The sequence below is a fragment of the Pithys albifrons genome, chromosome 13 (assembly GCF_047495875.1).
Source record: "Pithys albifrons albifrons isolate INPA30051 chromosome 13, PitAlb_v1, whole genome shotgun sequence".
NCBI classification, from domain to species: Eukaryota; Metazoa; Chordata; class Aves; order Passeriformes; family Thamnophilidae; genus Pithys; species Pithys albifrons.
Window position 1 is genome coordinate 19,284,250 of NC_092470.1, and position 18,291 is coordinate 19,302,540.

At 50.3% G+C, this 18,291-nt stretch overlaps 1 protein-coding gene across 2 annotated transcripts in view; it reads right to left on the reverse strand.

Moving 5' to 3' along the window:
* IGDCC4 (immunoglobulin superfamily DCC subclass member 4) overlaps positions 1-18,291 on the reverse strand; it is an 89,746-nt gene that overhangs the window by 47,688 nt on the left and 23,767 nt on the right. For both annotated transcript variants that reach the window (XM_071568624.1, XM_071568623.1), the window contains exons 2-3: positions 11,128-11,457; positions 4,153-4,294 (exon numbers count right to left, since the gene is read on the reverse strand). In XM_071568624.1, coding sequence (XP_071424725.1) covers positions 4,153-4,294; positions 11,128-11,457 — 472 coding nt within the window. The remainder of the gene's footprint in view (positions 1-4,152; positions 4,295-11,127; positions 11,458-18,291) is intronic.

Consider the following 18,291-nt stretch of genomic DNA (forward strand, 5'->3'; position numbering starts at 1 on the left):
TCTCCAGGTGCTGAGACAGCTGGAGTGCCATGAACGAGGGTCATGGAGCCAGGAGGACCTTCAGAGATCACTCATCCTGCATTCAAACAACGGTCACCAAACACACACCTGCTCCTGCCAACACTTTCCCAAACCTGCAGTAATGGAAACACCTCTCTTGCTCCAACCAGTCTGTTCCACAGCCAAGGCTCCCTGCTACAAGTCTAGGATCAACCCTGCACCTCAGCTGCTGCAGCTGAGCTCATCATGTCTTGTTCTCAAGAACTACCAGAGCTCCTCTAGTGACCATTCTGCTTCTACTGGCACAATCCTACAGCCTGAGCCATGGACACAGACTGATTCATGGACACAGACTGGCTGAAGCTTCCCACGTACACAAACCAAACACCCCACACCCCTGAAGACTCAATACTGCTGCTTAGGGACACTTTGCTCAGGATCAAGCCCCAGAGACCCCAGAGGAGATGGTACCCCAAAGCCCTCATCAGGATGCCTCATCAGGACTCAGGAGAAAGACGACAAATATTTGCATCCCCTCAGCTCTGCAGAGGGAAGGCCTCCCACGGCGATAATATTTATTTTTGTCGTGCATCTGCTATTTGAGTCTGTAATTAATATCAACATATTTCAAACACCAGGCAAGGCATCTCCCAGCCACAAAAAGACACTCCAATTATGTGTCATAGACTCAACAAGGCTGGGAAGGACCTCTGGAAATGGTTTGTGGCTTTTCCCCTCTCAGAGCAGGGTCAACTAGACCAGAGTGCTCAGAAGCGTGTCCACAGTCACACTCATCCAACACACTCAGCTTCTCTGGAGGACAGAGGACGTGGCACTGTGTTTGTAAAGAGAGCAGGAGCTGGAGACAAGGGGCTGAGTGGGGAGACTCCATCACCACAGAGCTTCAGACATCCCTTCAGCATGGCCAGCCACAGAGATCTACTTAATGCAGTACATCCAGTCAGGAAAGCAGGGCAGCGTCAGGATCGCTCTGCTGGGGAAGCAAGGAGGGAAGAAAGGCAGGATTTCTCTATCCACCATTTCCCCCAGCAGCTCACAAAGCCTCCAGCTCTTCAGGGTCCCAGCAGCCCTGAATTAGAAGCCTCCAGGCAGCCTGCAAGGGCATTTGCTCCATCCCCAGGCTCTCTGCAAGGAAGTTTCCCTGATGACTCAGAGCAGACAGTTGGTGAGAGCTTTTCTTCCACACAAAGGGCAGAGCTTTCTGTCTGCTCACCTTCACTATGGATTAAGCAGAAAACAAAAAACAAAGGACAGACAGACAAAGGCCCTGGGAGCAACAGAAATGCTGGAACCTTGGCAGTCTCAGGATCTTGGCTGTTGACACCTGAAGGGCGGTGAAAGGCAAGTTCCCCACCTGGAGCAGGTTGAGGGGCAGCACACCCAGACCAGGGCACAGAGCAAGAGCAATAGGGCACACACAGGTAGCTGTTCCCTCCCTGAGAGCACAGAGGGGCTCACAGCTGCTCACCAGGGCAGTGCTCAAGAAACAAAATCAAGTACCACTGCTTTGTGTTCGAACCCTGCAGCTCAGAGTACATTCCAGCACTAACAGCCTCATTCCCTTCCTTACGTTCCCCCCTGTAAACTGCCAGCACACCCTTCCTGCAGCCTTTGGAAGGTGTCCAGAACACACCAAAGCACCAGTCCTCAGGACAGTGAGGAACCTGCAACTCTGCTGCAGATTTAAAGTCAGTAAGTCCTTGGTCTCCCAGCTCAAGAGCCCCACATGAACAGGAGCCATACTGAGGCACTCCTGACTCAGCACAGAAATAAACTCTCCACAGATAAAACCCTCCCTTAGCCAAAACGTGGAAAAAATACACTGAGACTGCAGAGCACGTTATGGATGTGCTGTGCAGACCTCCAAAGGCCTCCAGTTCAGAGCAAGTGTTCATCTTGGCTCTAGAGAAAATAAACAGCAATTTGGAACCTGATGTGAAACCCAGCCAGCACCTAAACAGAGAAGAGGTTACGCCAAGAGATGCTGCACACCCCAAAGCAACTGCAATCCAGAGAAACCCTGAGAGCCACCTCTCAGCAGCTGCTGCAGATTTAAGGCTGTGTTTTTACAACATTACTTCAGAGCCAGAATTGCAAAATACTTCTGTGCCTTTACTCACATATGGAACTTAGATTTTGTCCTGAACAGGGACAGGAAAGGTATTCCAAAAACATCAATCAGCACTTCACTACCCTTTAGGTTGTCTAAGTATTCTTTTAAGCTCAGCCTTCAGTAGCTTTGAGGTGGCACCACGCTAGAACCTGCACCCAGGGGCAAAGGCTGAAGTGAGTGGCCAAAGATAAGGTTAGCAAAGAGAAAGGAGGGGAGAGGGAGAGAGGAGGGGAGAGGGGGAGAGGAGGGGAGAGGGAGAGAGGAGGGGAGAGGGAGAGAGGAGGGGAGAGGGAGAGAGGAGGGGAGAGGGAGAGAGGAGGGGAGAGGGAGAGAGGAGGGGAGAGGGAGAGAGGAGGGGAGAGGGAGAGAGGAGGGGAGAGGGAGAGAGGAGGGGAGAGGGAGAGAGGAGGGGAGAGGGAGCACTGTGAGTTGCCCATGATTACTCCTCTTAAATCACAAGCACTGGTGCAGTAACACCACTCCAGGGCTGTATCTCCAGCCCACGAGGCTGATTTTGCTCTCCCCCACCCCTGCTGTTCTGGAATACGAAATCACCACCCTGACTCCCGCCCAGCCAAAGAGTTGCCGTTCACAGGCTCATCCCGGTGTGCACAGGCAGGAGGCGGCCCCAGCGCTCGGCTGACCGCGGGTCCTGTCCCCAGGCCCAGGGAGGACAGCAGAGCCCTGCTTGGCAGCCAGCGTTTCCTGGAATTCACTTAATTCCTTCGAAAGCCGGTTATATTAAATCCAACAACAACTAGACAACAACAAAAAAGCAAATCCTTCTGAAAAAGCATATTAGCTAGAACATGATTTAAAAAGCAAGATTTGCAGCCAGAGATTATGGCCTGGCTTTTACAAGGAAAACAATTTTCAGGCTGCCTGTGATGAAAGCAATCTCTGAGCAAGTAATTTCACAATATCCATCGAGCTGTCTCATTAAAAAGCCATTGATTGCCCTATCTATGGCACAATTCTCCCTGCAATCCTTTCTTTTTGGTGGGGTTTTTTTCCCCTTTCTATTTTATTAATTAATTTTCTTCTCTTCTCATTACAAAGCAACAGCCTCCTATAAACCCTTGGATGCCACACTTCAGACTCAAGGATGTAAGCAGTTATTCCTACAGAAAGTCACTGCTGCAAAAGGATTCCTAAACCCCACCCCACCCCTCCTTCTTTCCTCTCTTGCCTTTTGGATTGATTTCCCTGGGAGGAAAACAGCTCCTTCTGCAGAGCAGAACTAAAGGACAATCCAGTGAGTGATCCCCTGCAGAAGTGATGGCTGCAGACCAACTATCAGCCAACTAATGGTTTATCCCCTTCTCATGCCTGTAAATGACTTTCATTAAGAAAAAGGTATCGTGCTGCAGGACCCTCATCTTTTCAAAAAAAAAAAGAAAAAAAAAAGGAAAATTCAGGGTCTTTTATCATATGTCCTCCAAACATGGGATTAAACCAAACAGAAAGACCTCCCAGGTTACTGAGCACACACAGGGCTCTAGAAAAGTCATTACCCCTGAGATAAATCTGTGTGGGGAAACCATGAAGAGAACGACCATCTCTAAAACCACAACCAAAAAAAGAAACACCACATCATGGAGTTCAGTACTCCCAGTATTGTGCCCCCCAGTTAACTGGAGAAATATTCCTCCTGCCAGGTCCCAGTCCCACAGAGAATTCCCCCTCACTTCACACAAGAGGACAACCAAGGGCAGTCTGTGCCACAGCTCCATGCCCTGTCCTAGGCACACACAGGGTGCAGGTTCTGTGCGGTGACAACTGGCACAATATCCATTTTTTTCCCCTCTCTTGTTGTTTGGATCTTTGGAGAAAGTCAATTTTATTTAGGTGTGTTACAGACCTGTTTACATGAATACTTCCTCTTACATCACTTCATTATTAGGTCCAAACCAGAACGTCTCTCTCTTCTACCTTCTTGCAAAGGATTTCCACACCAAATGCTCAGGTTCTGTTTTGCCCTTTTTCAAGCTGCCCCAGGAAAGCAATCAGGGAATCACCTGGGTTCTGCTGGAACAGGCTCCTGGTCCTTCTCCCACGTGATGACAGGCGAGGGCAGCCCCTCGATCCCGCACTCGAACCGGGCCATGCCATTTGCTTCCACTGTCTGCGACTCCGGCTGTTGGAAAAAGCGTGACAATGCTGGGGAAAGAAAAAGGGAAGCCAAGTTAATAACTCGGTGTTTCTGCTGAGAAATGCAAACCTGGTATGATGTACAAGCTCAGAGGAAGGCTTTCCTCTCCTAAAGATAACCTGAAATGCAATTCCTCCCTTTCCTGTGCCCTCCAGACCCTCAGCAGTCCTAACAACAGTAGCTGAAAGGTTTCAATGTGCAAATTTGCCTCTTGCCTCATTTTCTCCCTTAAGGCAACAGCGTGAGAGGAAGGCAGGCAATTAGCCTGTTTCAGCAGTTACCTTCCTAAATTGCTTCCTTGTCTGTTCCCTTGCTCCATTTGGGAAGGACATGCAGAATGAGAAACAGAAGGGAAATGCCACAGCCCGAGAGAGGAGAGTTTCCCTTTGCCTTGTAGCATTCCTGCAGCCACAGGAAATTAAAATAAGGCAAAGAGGAAGAACAAAGCCAGACACCAAGTGATTTACTCAAAACAACTGCCCACGGGCTGGCAGTGCTGGAGAGCAGGGGCAGAAGCCAGAAGGGTTATGATCCTCCTTCTCTGCCTGCAGTAGCCAAATTCATCCTACCCAAGCAGACGGGATGCAGCCAAGGGGCACAGACACCTTGCTTAGAGGAGAAGGGCAGATTTCTTAAATGACAGGACACTTGTTTGCTCCCCAAGGCTCACCCCTGTCTTTGTGGGTCTTTACTAGAGGCTGAACTTGCTTTGGAGACACAGCACTGAGATTTGGGATGGCTCTTGGATCACACCCTGCCTTCCCTCACACACAGCTGCCTCTTCTTCCTCCCGTTCCACGCACAGAGCAGAACCCCACTGACTTGGGGAGCAGAAACCCTCCCCGGGGCTGTCAGCATCTGTCCTATCAATGCCATAACCCCAAGGCATCTCAGTCACACGGTGCAGTTTTGAATATTCATGCAGGCTCCTGGATGGGGGCAGAAAGCCTGTATTCTTCTCCACCACAAGAACTGGCTCCTGCTTTCAATACCTCTCTGTTAAACCGCCCTTGCTGTGAAACCCACCCTGCCACACAAATCCACCCAGCAATGCTGGGACACACTGCCAGAAACCCCAAACGTGGCACAATAAACATAAATTTCAGCCAGAAAACACACTTGACTTCTGGGCCAAGCCCAGCACTGTGCTCATAAGGACCCCAAGTGACCTCCTGGCCCTGCAACACAATTCTGTGCTTGTCCCACCAGCGCTTTCCAAGAACATCCATCACTGCTTTGGATTTTGTGGGACTCTCACATGCACAAACATCCATGCACACACAAACATGCTTTATGGAGGTCTTAGCTTGAGAAAGTATGAGCAGATTTGAAAATGAAATGCTTTTACATGACCCATTTTAACCTCGGCATATTCTCAGCTGTCATTAGTGTTTTTCTTTAATTTAAATAGTTATCACATGTTTCAAGCAACTCATTGCTCCCTGCAGCAGCTACAGACCAAGTTCTCCCACCAGCTGTCCACCAAGCCAAGCTTTCCAATTCTATACAAATGGCAATGAAAAATATTTTTCTGGGAAAAAAAACTCTAAAAGACATTAATATGTAAGGCTTCAATTCAGCCAACTGCTTTAGTATTCTCAAATATACACTGCAGACCACTTTAACACAGAGTCATTTCTACAGATTACAAGATCTTTTAAGCTCCTGTTAATAAAACTTGCTGAACCCAAGAGTTTAAAAGAAAACCCATCAAATGCCAGTGCATGTTCAGGATGGTACCATCAAAACAAGCTTCTCCTGGCAGCAGATATCCTTAATCATCTTTCCCATTATACTCTTTTCATCCTACAGGTGTAAATAATAGTATTCTGGCAGGCTCTGGAGGGTTCTGTACCTGGGAAGGTCATGATAGGAGCCAGGAATCCTTCTAAAAAGGTGAAACCTGTAAGCCTCTCTGTTTCATTCGTTTGTTGTTGGGTCACCTGTCTCTCTGCTGTTCATTATTAAGTGGCATCATCTTGGTGTACAAGATGTGACAGAGCCTCCTGGGCTGCTTGTTACCAGACAATAACCTGTCCTGGCTATTCCTGCCCATCACCTGCCACACCTGTGCATACAAGTTTGAAATTCCCTGCTGAGAACCGAATCCTGCCCTTCACCTCCCTCCAGCCCCATCCGCCCGCTGTGCTGGGCTCTGGAACGGCTCTTCAAAGCAAAGAGCCAAGGAATGTGCCCGTGACAGATTCCTCATTAGGCTGTGGAGGAGCGAGACTAAACACGGACGCTGATTAGCGAGTGTCCCTCCCGATCGGAGCAGCGGGAACAGCCAGCCAGGATTCCCAAGCCGAGCCACAGCTTCCCGCAGAGCCAGAACAGCCTGAGAGCCTCGGGGGTGCCTGAGCTTCAACCCTGGCCATGCCCAGCAAACTGCTTTGTCTGGTAGTGCTTTCTTGTGATAACTCCTGGGGGGTAACTCAGAGGCTGAGCAACTCTGTCATATTCCTTTGACAGGATGAGGACAGAGATAGACTGGAAAAAATCACCAGTGCAAGCTCTGAAAGCAGCAGCCTGAAGGAGAGGACAGAGAACATGAACAGGGATCTTTTGTGCATGGAAAGCAACACCAAACTGAGATAAGAAGGGTGAAAAGGTTCCTTTGATGCAGGACTGACCAAGAGCCCTGGATCCCAGCGCTGCAAGGCTCAGGCAGGAATAAACATTCTGCCTGTGCTCATCGTTGCTCCACAAGCATTTGCACCAGCTTGGGGCCAAGACCACAGGAAGCTGCGACCCCTCTCTCATCCCAAGGGGCACCAGGGTGGAACGGCAGAGGCAGGACACGCCCAGCACCTACAGGGCTACCAAACCCGGGCTCAGAGCTGTGCTGGTAACAGCTGGTGCTGGGAGGAGAAAGAACCGGGCAGGGCTCCTGAGGGAGGAGAGGACTGGAGAGCAGGTCCTGCCACCCCAGAGCACTGCACAGACAGGTCACAGTGAGTGCAGGACAGGCTCCGACACACTGCTCACCCCGGGCCATGAGGGTCCTTGGAGGGGCTGCTCTCCTCCCACAAACACGTTCTCATTGAAGGGGCTGCTGCAGAAGTGCTTCAAAGTGAGAGGTTTTCACGTAGGGAGGCAGGGAAAGGAGATGCTTGAGGGGAAAAGGCAAACAAAGACGACACATACTCAACATTATTTTCCACTCCTCAGTTAAAGTTTAGTTTGCAAAGCCATCCCGAGCCACAAAACACCTCCCAGTCCCCTTGCACTGATTATCCTGAACACCTTAATAGACCATTCAGTAAAAATTACCCACTGCAGGTGAGAAGGTGAAGAGCATTACAGCAAATTGCCCTCAGTGACATGCCAAGTGCCTCCAGGAGTGGAGCAGGCAGCTCCCTCCGCGCTGACATGTTAAACCCAGCTGGAGCCAAGCGCTGTGTGCCAAGGCTTTTAGCCCTGAGCCCAGGGGTGCCTGCGGAATGGTGAAACACAGCACCCTCCCCCTCTCCCAGCAGCATGATCCATGCAGGAGGCTGTGAGCTTGGAAAGACTGCCAGCCAGCAACACTACACCCCAGGCAGAAAATGCAGTCTATGCAAGGAATTCAGCCTTCTGAAAGGGGCTCACTGCTCTCTCCCACAGCGCTTTGCCCCCAGACTCTCTGTGTGCTCCTCCTCTTTGTACCTTCTCTAATTATTAGGTATTTCCAAGGTGGGGACAGCTTCAGCCTCCACCGAGATCACACCCACGGCTCAGGCTGCCCATGCCTGAGCTGCTCACCTCTGAAAAGGCCGGGGCTGGAAGGGGGGCATGCACAGAGAGCCATGGGAGCGATTTGCCACGGCCCAGGGCAGAGCCAGCACAGCGCTGGGCTGCGGGGCCACGTGGAGACTCGGCATTGCTCCTGAATCCACAGGCTCCAGCTGCCCACCTCCTCAGAGCAGCACAGCCACGGATGGGCCAGAGCCCGTGCACTCACCCACAGGAGGTTTTCCTGCCCAGCCACGGATGGGCCAGAGCCCGTGCACTCACCCACAGGAGGTTTTCCTGCCCAGCCACGGATGGGCCAGAGCCCGTGCACTCACCCGCAGGAGGTTTTCCTGCACAGCCTGGCTCTGCCTACAGTCACCAACCTTCACTCACCTATGCACGTAATCCACAAAATAAATAGGATAAAATCCATAAAATAAATCCTTAAAGTAAGAGTAAATCCCAGACTGCTGTTCCTCAAATCCCAGATACACTATGCACCACAGAGAAGAGACACTATGCATGTGGAGAGGACCAGGAGAGACCATGTGGGTTGGTTCCTGCTGTGGCCTGTCCCTCCAGGTGCAGGAACACTCCAGAGCTCTCCCGTGCTCGCTGCCAGCAGCCACGTGCTGCTGGCCTGTTCCCTCCAGGCACAGCAAACATCTTCATCTGACAGCCACAATTACTGTAATTTTCTACAACCTCTCTCGCACAAAATGTTTAAGCTAAATTAAAAGCTTTAACAAATCTTCACCAATGTAGTTATTAACAGGTAGAAAGCTACACCTTCCCACAACTGCAATAACGCCCCTGGTATTTCCATGTGGGAACACATGGGGATTGGAGAAACCCACACACCTCATTCATCAGCCTGAGCAGCTGCTCACTGAACAGGCTCACTGCTCCTTGTGTGCCACTGCCACAACTGCCACGAGGTGTGGGTGGGGACGGTGGCACGGTGGCACACGGGGAGCCAGGGAACACTGGGCAGTTCTGAGCCATGAGTTTATCCAGCAAAATGCCAACAAACTGAGCTCCTGGGCCACAGTGGAAGGATGGAAGTCACCACAGTGCCACAGCCTGCACACACAGTCCAGCCTACATCACTCCAACCTGACTCTCCAAAAAGCCTCTTGCAGCCTCCAGGCTCGCTGCTGCCTGCAGTGTCCCCTCCCTGCCCCTGGAATCTGGTAGCCCTTACACAGAGGTGCCAGAGCTGCTCTGGGGCTGCCAGGAGGGAGAAGGGGACTCCCACAAGCCTGAAACGTGGCAGACACATTAACAGCACCAAAGCAGTGCTGAGCAAGGCAGGTGTTATGAATCCCCAGTGCTCCTAATTGTCAGTACAAGACTTGGCAGCACAGAGTGCCCCAAATGGGATCCCCACTGCAGGGAAGGAAAGGGCCTGCAGGTCAGAAGGACAAGCTGATGGCAGGAATAACACATCCCACCTGCTGAACAGGTTTTCTTCTCCTACCCTGTTCTGATCAGCAGTGCTCAGCACAAAGAATAACTCCATCCACAAGCAAACAGCTTTGGATAGACCCTGTTCAGAGGCAGGGGGAAAACCCAGGCCTTTACAATCCTCCCTTGCTGCAGCTGAATGCTAATGGGGCAAGTGCTCCTGCCCAGCCCACAGAACAAATCGAAGCCAGAGATGCATTTCATTAATCAATTCCCTTGCTGCTCTCTGCTCAGAAATGGGTATGTTATGTCAGGTGCACGTGTGTGCCACGGAGGCAGCACTTTCCCTGAGCAGATGGTGACAAAATGAGGCATATGAGTACACACAAGGAAGGAGCTCACCTGAAATTCCCTGTTTCTGGGAGAAACCCAGAAAGAGATGGAAAGAGGCATCACCTATGTAGGCTACTCTGGAAAAATCCAGGGGGAGGGAAGAGCAACTTATGTCAGTCTCCTGGTTTTGAGATGTTTCTGCTGTTCTCGCTTATGAGACACCAAACACCAAACCCAGGACCATAAGAGACACAAATCATCACAACTGGGCAAGAGGCACAGAGCAAACTTCAACACAAATCACTCCTAAAAGAGAATATATCCTGTCTGGGACTGAGGCAGGAGCAGCTGAATAAATCCTCCTGGACTAATGACAGCTTTTTCTACCCCAGGACTCCAACTTCCCCAGACAATACCTGCATGCAGGATCCTTGACTCCATCCCCACAGCCCTCAGGGTCCTTTCACTGAACAAAATGCTGGAACCAGCTATTTACCTGGCACTACAAATCACTGAAAGGAGGGAACAGGAGGGATGGGTGGCCAGCAATCTGCAGGTGCTGCATGCTAAACAATTTCTGGGCAAAAAAGCAGGACATGATGCAAAGGTGAAAGATTTTCCCTTGATCTGGCAAAGCTTCACCAGCACTGTTGGTTTCTACAGTACAGTGCTCACAGACTGAAATACCCACTTGGCCCTGCGTGGATGGCCCTGCCTGGGGTACCAGAGGCTCAAAACATCCCAGGGTAAAGAGAGTGACAGGACATCCACTCTGCACCTTCATCCACCACAGCTCTGCACGTGCAGAACCTCCTCAGCGCTGATGGGGCTGTGCAGAGCATTCAGCAATGTTTACACAAGTCACTGTGCTAGAGGGAAGTGTTACTGTGTTTGCATTGTCTTCTAACCTCACCTGTTTGGTAGATCAAGGAATCATTTGCTGGCACTGACACACTTCCAGGAGCTATTCCTGAACACAAAGGAATTTTATTCTTGAATGTTGTGCAAAGATTCAGTGGTTCAGATCTTGGAATGTCCCTCTCAGAGATGCAAACAAAAACCACCCTGCAGAGCCCTTTCTCTCATCTTCCATTACCAAGAGAGATTCACCTCACAAGGTGTCACAGCCAGACCCCCACAGCCACCTCCCCAGGCACAAGGTGTTGCCCCTGAGGAGGGTCCTGTTTTTAATTCATGGCTGATGGCACTTACCTGGGAGAGTTAAACAGGATGGGATAACAGCAGGACAACACTGCTTACTGTGGACTACCCCTAATCCCACCTATACATCACTAACAGAATTTCACTTCATCTCAAACTCTCAGGGAGGCAGATGTTCTGTGAAAATACCAGGAAGGACAATCAACAAAAAACCCAGAACACTTACTTGAAAACCTGACTGCAGCTGTCTGGCTGGTGACAGTCCCCAGGGAGCTGTGAGACACACAGGAGTAATTGCCCTCAGCACCAGCCCTGTCGGGATATCTACTGTCCTTTGCCACAGCCTGGGAGGAGATGAAGAGCGATCCATTTGGAAGGACGTGGAGGTGTTCCTGCTCCACTAATGGAAACCCATTCTTCTTCCACGTGATATTGATCACTTGCTCAGCAGGGGTCAGGTTACAGTCCAAAACCACAGCTTGGTTTGGCTCCAGTACCACCTTTGCAGGACCAGCACTACAGCTCAGCTCCAGAGAATCCCCTTCCAGCAGCCTCCCTGCAAAGAGAAGACAGTGTTGCAGCAGGGGTTGCTTTCCTTGGTTAATCACATCCCAGTTTTACACACCAAAGGAAGCGTGGCTGGAGACACAGGGGAAATTCAGCCCTGGGAGGTGACCAGCAGCCCCCATGCAATCTCCATCACACATCCTGCACCATTCCTGCCACCCACCCCTCCTGTCCATTCTGGCTTTTTCCAGGTTGGATTCAAGCAGAAAACAGCCAGAAGAAGGTGAAGTAATGGCAACAACAAGAACAAGCACAGATGACACAGTGAGGGCCCAACGTGCCATGGCTGCCCATGACAACCAAGGGCTCCCCCTCACCTGCACACCAGAGCCTCCTCCAAGGCTGATCAACACCCACAATACAACTCAGTTGCACAGTACAGTACCCCAGCACAGTATCCCAGTGCCAATGACCACAACTTAGTTGGAGCAGTTCCCCCTCTCAGTGGCAGTAAGAGCTCAAGTCCAGCCAGGAATCCAGCAAGACACTGAACTCCACTGATGTTCATACACTGGGAGACTCATTTCAAAGGAAAGACAGCAAAAGAATGGCTAAAAACATGACCTGCTGTCTCTGAGCATTTTAGCCCTTACAGGTGAATCCAGAATGAAAATGGATGGGTGCATTTTCCCCACTGGAAAAGGATATTCCAATTGCTAGCAGTACCCAGCACGTGCCCTTAGGCAACCTTCCTGCTGCAGCTGAGGCCGGAGCAGTGACCAGCAGCAAGCTCAGCTGAACAGATCTTGGTCTGGCCAACTTCCAAACCCACGTACTCGAGGGGAGCTCCACCTCAGAAACAATGCTCAGCATTTCCTACAAGAATATTGCCATTAATAAAATGCATTTGCCGTTAAAGTTCTCCAGAGACACTAAGTCAATGTTAGCTGGCAGCGCTGCTTCCACACACCAGCAATTTCAATCTCTGCTGTGCTCAAACCATCACCATCCACTCTTTTTATGGCTGTGCTCCAAATTATTTTGTCACTGCTCCAATCAGAAATGTTTCCTGCCTCTATAACAAGTTTATCAACACTGGATATGAACCACATGGCTCCCTGCCCGTCTCCTATCGCAGAAGGCTACAGATTAATTTTATAGGAATTCAAACACCCTATTAAACCTGCTACTACCTACTGCTGATAAAAGGGCTGCACTTTAAAGGAGTGTGTGTTAAGCATGCAATTAGGGGCAATGACATGCAAAATTACACATGCAGGGAGACAGAATTATTTCAAGGCATGTGCCGAAAACCACAGGTGCCCCTGGAAGGAAGGGTCTGACCCTGTCCATGTGTGGGGCTGATTGGGTGCTCATGGGATGGCAACTTGTCAGGTTTGTCATCACTGCCAGTTGTAGGATTGGTGTTGGCCAGCTCTGTCCCTTCAGTGACCAGGAGGCTACACAAGAATCCCTGCTCGCTGCTGCCTGTTGATTGCCATCATTGTGGGACAGAACACACCCCACCCCAAGCACTGACACCTTCACCAGGACATCCAGGGGACAGTCTCCCAGTCCCCAAAGCCAAACCCCAGCAGGATGAAGAGCTGTCCATGTCACAGTCAGCACAACAGCCAAGTGCTGTACTCCAGGATGAAGGGGCAGCCACTGCCAACACAGAGCTGCCTGCAAGTCCCTGGATTTAGGGTTATCTCACATGGATGGTTCCACCACACTGCTAACTCACACTCTGGGGAAAAAGGCACAGCCAGAAGCAGCAATCACCAAGCTCCCAACAGGCGCACACCAGATCTGTCAGCCAGCACATCCCTGGCAGGTCCGGGCCACTACACAGGGACTACCACCAAATGTCCTCCTGTAAGGGCCATCCTGCCTGTTCACCTCTCCTTGGGCAGATTGGTCCTTTGAGGATCACAGCCAGCTACAGAACTCACTCAGTGGCTTCTTAGGAGGAGAGAAGGAGGGGAACAAGAAGCTCAGTGGCTGCCCCAAATGTACTGGAAAGACATTGCCATGGACACCTTCCACCCAAGGCAGCTGACACCACAACACTGTCTGAAACAGGGTGGGTGAGGCAGAGCTTATTCCAGAAGCTGTTGAAATTTTGTTGGGTAAAGTCTTCATTCTTTGCCTTCCTTTATATTTGTTATCCTTAGAAGCTCCTGTTCATCACTTGGTGAACAGCTCAAATATCTGTCCTATTTTCTAGTTTCTTCAGACAGCAATTAGAGTGGCATTTTGCTGGAAATGCTCCTCTTCTTCCAAAGGTGAAGCATGAGGGGACAGCTGGCTGGCTCAGGCAGCCAGGAATAGAGCAGGGATCTGCAGTGCTGCTTCCCATGGTAAGAGGCAATTATCAGCCTCTCAAACTTCAATTCCTTAAAAAGTCCACTCAACCTGCTTGCAGCAGAGTAAGAACAGACAGCTCCATACCTTCCATCCCAGCAAGAAGGAGTATTTGCTTCTAAAAAACATGTGGTGATGTTTCCATATCCCTAAATCACCCAGCTCTTTCCCACAAAGTCAAAACCTACCTGGATCCAAGCTTCTGGCTGGCTGGTCAAACATATCTGACAACCCATTGTTGTTTTGTTATTTAGCACAGCCTGACCTGTCCCAAATCCTCCAGCCCTCCTTCTTGCCCTTTTGGCCCCAAAATACTGCAGGTTTTTGGGGACAGGACTCTAGAACATGCAGAGGTTGAGCAGGAGGGTCCAGGACCCAGACTGGACATTGCACAAAGGCCCACTATGACTCTTGTCCTGAGATGTTCAAAGAACTGCATAAACACTCCCTCCTGCTTAAGGAAAAAATACCTTCCAGGCTCTGGAAACGTAGGAGGAGGTCTGGTTCAAAACACCACACTAAATTAGCAAACCTGACAATGAGATAAAAGCCCCTTCAAGGGAAGGGATCAGAAGAGAGTAAAATTAGTCCAAGTGAGATCAAAGACAAATGAAATCAGGAATGTTAAGTGCTTACAGAAGCTCCTGACTATTTCCAACCTCCATTCTTCACCCTGTAGTGACAGAAATGGACAGAGCCCTGCCTAAGCACAGAGCCAGAGCTGGAGCAGACTCCTGCTCACCCTCACCCTCTGCCCTGCCCAAGGTGATGCTGTGATGAACAGAGGCAAGGGGGGCTGCCAAGGCAGGAGCCAGGAGGGCTTTTCACACATCAGTCCCAGGCAGGTGTTCCACATACAGACCTGTGCTTTGGAGCTGGAGAGCTTTCTGCTTTTCTCCTGCTGGAAGTAGTTTCAACTGCCGGGCTATTCCAAGGCAGACCGTAACAGCTATGAGATTATACATGATGTGCAAATACACACTTACACCCAGACACACACAACATACCTGTGCATTCACATACACAGAGTTCTGGAGAAATGCAGATGAATTCAAACACAGAGCATGCCCTGGAATGGAGGGTCTTTGATGCAGCAAGTTAAAAGCATTTTGTTCCCCTGAGAATTATATTTTCTGGCCCAGGCTCTGCAGGGGTTTTTTACTCTCTCCCATGTTGCTAACCCCCAGGCTATATTGTGCATAAAAACAGCCCAGGAGAAAAAATGTTCTTTTTCTCCCATCTATTTCCTCACTTCCATCAGCCATCCATCCACCTATGGCATCCAGGCCCAGTGAAGTAAATTAAAAAGCCTCCTGTTGAGTGGCATAAAAAACCAGGGCGTTTCGAATGAACAAAGGTCGTCAAACCTTCAAGGCACAAAGCTGTCCTCTGCCCTCCACAGGAGCACAGCCCCTGCCAGCCTGATTTCACATCCAAGGCGTCTGAAAATCCACACTAAGCCAGCCAACAACCCTTCCCAAATGGCACAACTCAGCATATAGCCAAACCCCACTCCTATCACCTCCTCTCCTCAACATCAAAGGCAGGCAGGAATAGCCCAACTTACCACTGAGCAAAGGGGAAGGAGAATGGATTCTGTTGGGTTTGTAATTTCAAATCTGTAACTAAGCAGGTGAACTGTGAGCGAGCAACACAGCGAGGGCTGACAGATCCCTGACAGTGCAATTGCCTGGGCAGAGGTGAGACCCTCACAGCAGCATTTTCACATCCAGGGCATGCAACACTCCGAGCCCATGGAGATGGGAACTTTCTCTCCACAGCTAAGAACAGCACAAGCCTCCTCTTGTCTCCTTGCACACTGGGCTATTCTCCTTCCCTGAGGTTTAACCACTTAAATCAAGGTGGAAAACTCTAGACAAGGGAGAAGCTTGTTCTGGTGAAATTTTGGCTATTGGCAGTAAACATGTCCTTGAGCTCTGCTACACAGCATGAGCAAATAAAAGGTTACTGTTCAACGGGAGACAAACGGCTTTGTGTGGAGGAGAACACGTTGTGGTTTAGTAATTACTGTAAAAACAAAACATACAGGCATAAACCCAAAGGGAGGTGATTCTCTGTACTGGCGTGTCTGTACTTAAGGTTTTTTGGGCAGCACCTGGCACAGCTGGAATCACCTGACCCACAGTCCTTGAGTAAGGTCCCTAAGGCACACAGAATGGCAGAATCCGGTCGAGATGTCCTGTCTTCCCTTGAACAAATTCACACAGCTGGGGGAAGTCAAAGAGTTTCAGGCACACACAAGATCCCAAGGCACAACCACTCCTACAACCCCCAGCCCACTCCTGCAAACCCCCACTTGGCAATTCCAAGGCTCAGACCTTCCCTTCAAGGCAGGGGAGGCCCATCCTCAGCACAGCCGAGTGAGGCTCAGGGAGCAGCTCAGGGACACCCAGCATGAAGCAGCCAAAGCACTGACAGCTTCCAGTGCCTTCCCACGAAACCCCTCCAACACTTCCAGCCCAAAACAAAGAGAGCTGCACTGAGCCAGACAGGACCCATTACAGCACAGGCCTTGGGAGATTAATACTTCACAGGGAGCAAAGTACAAGGGTTTCTAATCTGACACACTTCCAGAGCTGACATCACTTCTAGCTCTTGGCAGCAGAGACTCTCCTGGGGAGCCGCTGTTGTGCTGCAGGTCCCAGAGCCTGGAGCCCGGCCAGTGTGTTTCCTATTCCACACACATCTGGCACTTTGGAACTGGCTTGTGCACCTTGCAGAGCTCCAGCCAAAGAAAACCTTCCCAGGAGCAAAGAAAGCGGCTCAGGCAAGGCGAGCGGAGCCCTCGGTCGTCGTGTGTGTTCTGTGGGAGATCAGTCAGTAAGAGAAAGGGCTCCTCTCTCTCCTCCACATCCCACAGGAGGTGGCAGGAATTCAAACTGCATTTGAGACTCTGCACTGTCGCCATGCCTTAATTTATGTATTTATTTTGGATGTTGAACTCGTGGAGCTCAACAACACAATTAATCTTATTTAATTGGGAGCGAACAGCACTGAAGAAAAGTGAAGTTACTACTTCCAAAGGTTTTCCTACCTCTCAGCAAGCCAACTACTGTGCCATTGTTCTGCTTAATGTAACCTTCTGCCGATGCTCTTCAGACACTCTTAGAGCTGTAGAAAATCTTTACGTTCCCATTGTCTAATTCAAAGAGCGACTCTACTTCAGTGTGTGCCCATTAAAGCAACACAAAGCCCTCTTTCTTCCTGGAAACTTTATGCATTGACAATTACAAGTCAATAGCTTGGTCTCAGTCTGTTTTTAGGGCAATTGCACTTCGCAAGTGGTGACCCAGAAAGAAATCCGGCCGAGGTCTGAACAGAGTCTACACGCTGGGAGCTCAGCAACATCAGCGCTGAGGGCACAGCCGGGGGAGCTCTGGGCTTGGAGCACCCCAATCCCATGATCCCGACAGAATGGGAGGCTGAAAGACGAGCTGGGCACCTCAGTCCCCTCGTGCATCACTTCTTCAGCTTCCACAACACAACAGAAAACATTCTTCCACTCAGCATAACAAGGCCTGTGAGACAGAAGGGTCAAGATCCCTACATTCCCCTCCCAGTTACCAGATGTTGCTGGAACTTTCCACCTTGTAATGGAAATACGAACAAGAAAGTTACACCTTCACAGCCCATTTAGCCTCTCTGGAACAGAAGGCTCCTAAAAACTGCACCCAGAGCTGCTAGAAAGACCATTTTATTACCACTTGACATCCAAGCAGTGCTCAGCAGTGGGAATCCAGCCTTACCCTAATTCTGCATATAAGCAACCTAGCTGGTTTGCTTAATAATGCAGCATCTCCCACTGCTGCTCGAGTGTTCATCCAGCTGGCAGCCAGGGGCTCTCAGATCATCCTCTGCCACCAGGCTGATCCCAGCCTTTCAGGAGCAGCTGGGTGCCAGCCTGGCACTGCAGGCAGCAAGAGACGGCACAGGGAGAGTGTCACTGTCCCCACGTCAGGAGAACAGGAAAGAGACTGTGACAGGAGCAGTGCCCTCACACCCTGCACAGATCCAGCTGCAGGTCACAGTGTGCCGCGTCCTGGTCAGTCCCCAGCTCGGGTGAGGTGCCCCTCATGTCCTGGCACACTCTCTGGGACTCAGAAAGAGCACTGGCAGGGTAAGTTGGAGTGTGCAGCTCTCCCTGAAGAACAACGCTGGGCAAGAGCCCTTGGCCTTTGTCCTGTTCAGGCCCCCAGTTAAAAACATGAGAGCACAAGGGGTGGCATGGAAGAAATATCACCTAAAATGCAAGCAATGCTGCATTGCTGTTTACTGGCCACACCTGAAAAGAATGTAATTTAAAGCTGTAATTACAGTAAAGGTGTGCTGGTTTGGGCTGGGATTGAGTTAGGTTTCCTCACATGGACAAGTAAATATCTTTGTGTATAAATATAACACGCACCAAGCAAAATATCAGGGAACTAAAACAACCCCATCCAAGTGGTTTTGAAGGTGCTCCCAATGCTGAATTCAGCTGCAGCTGCTCATTTCAGCC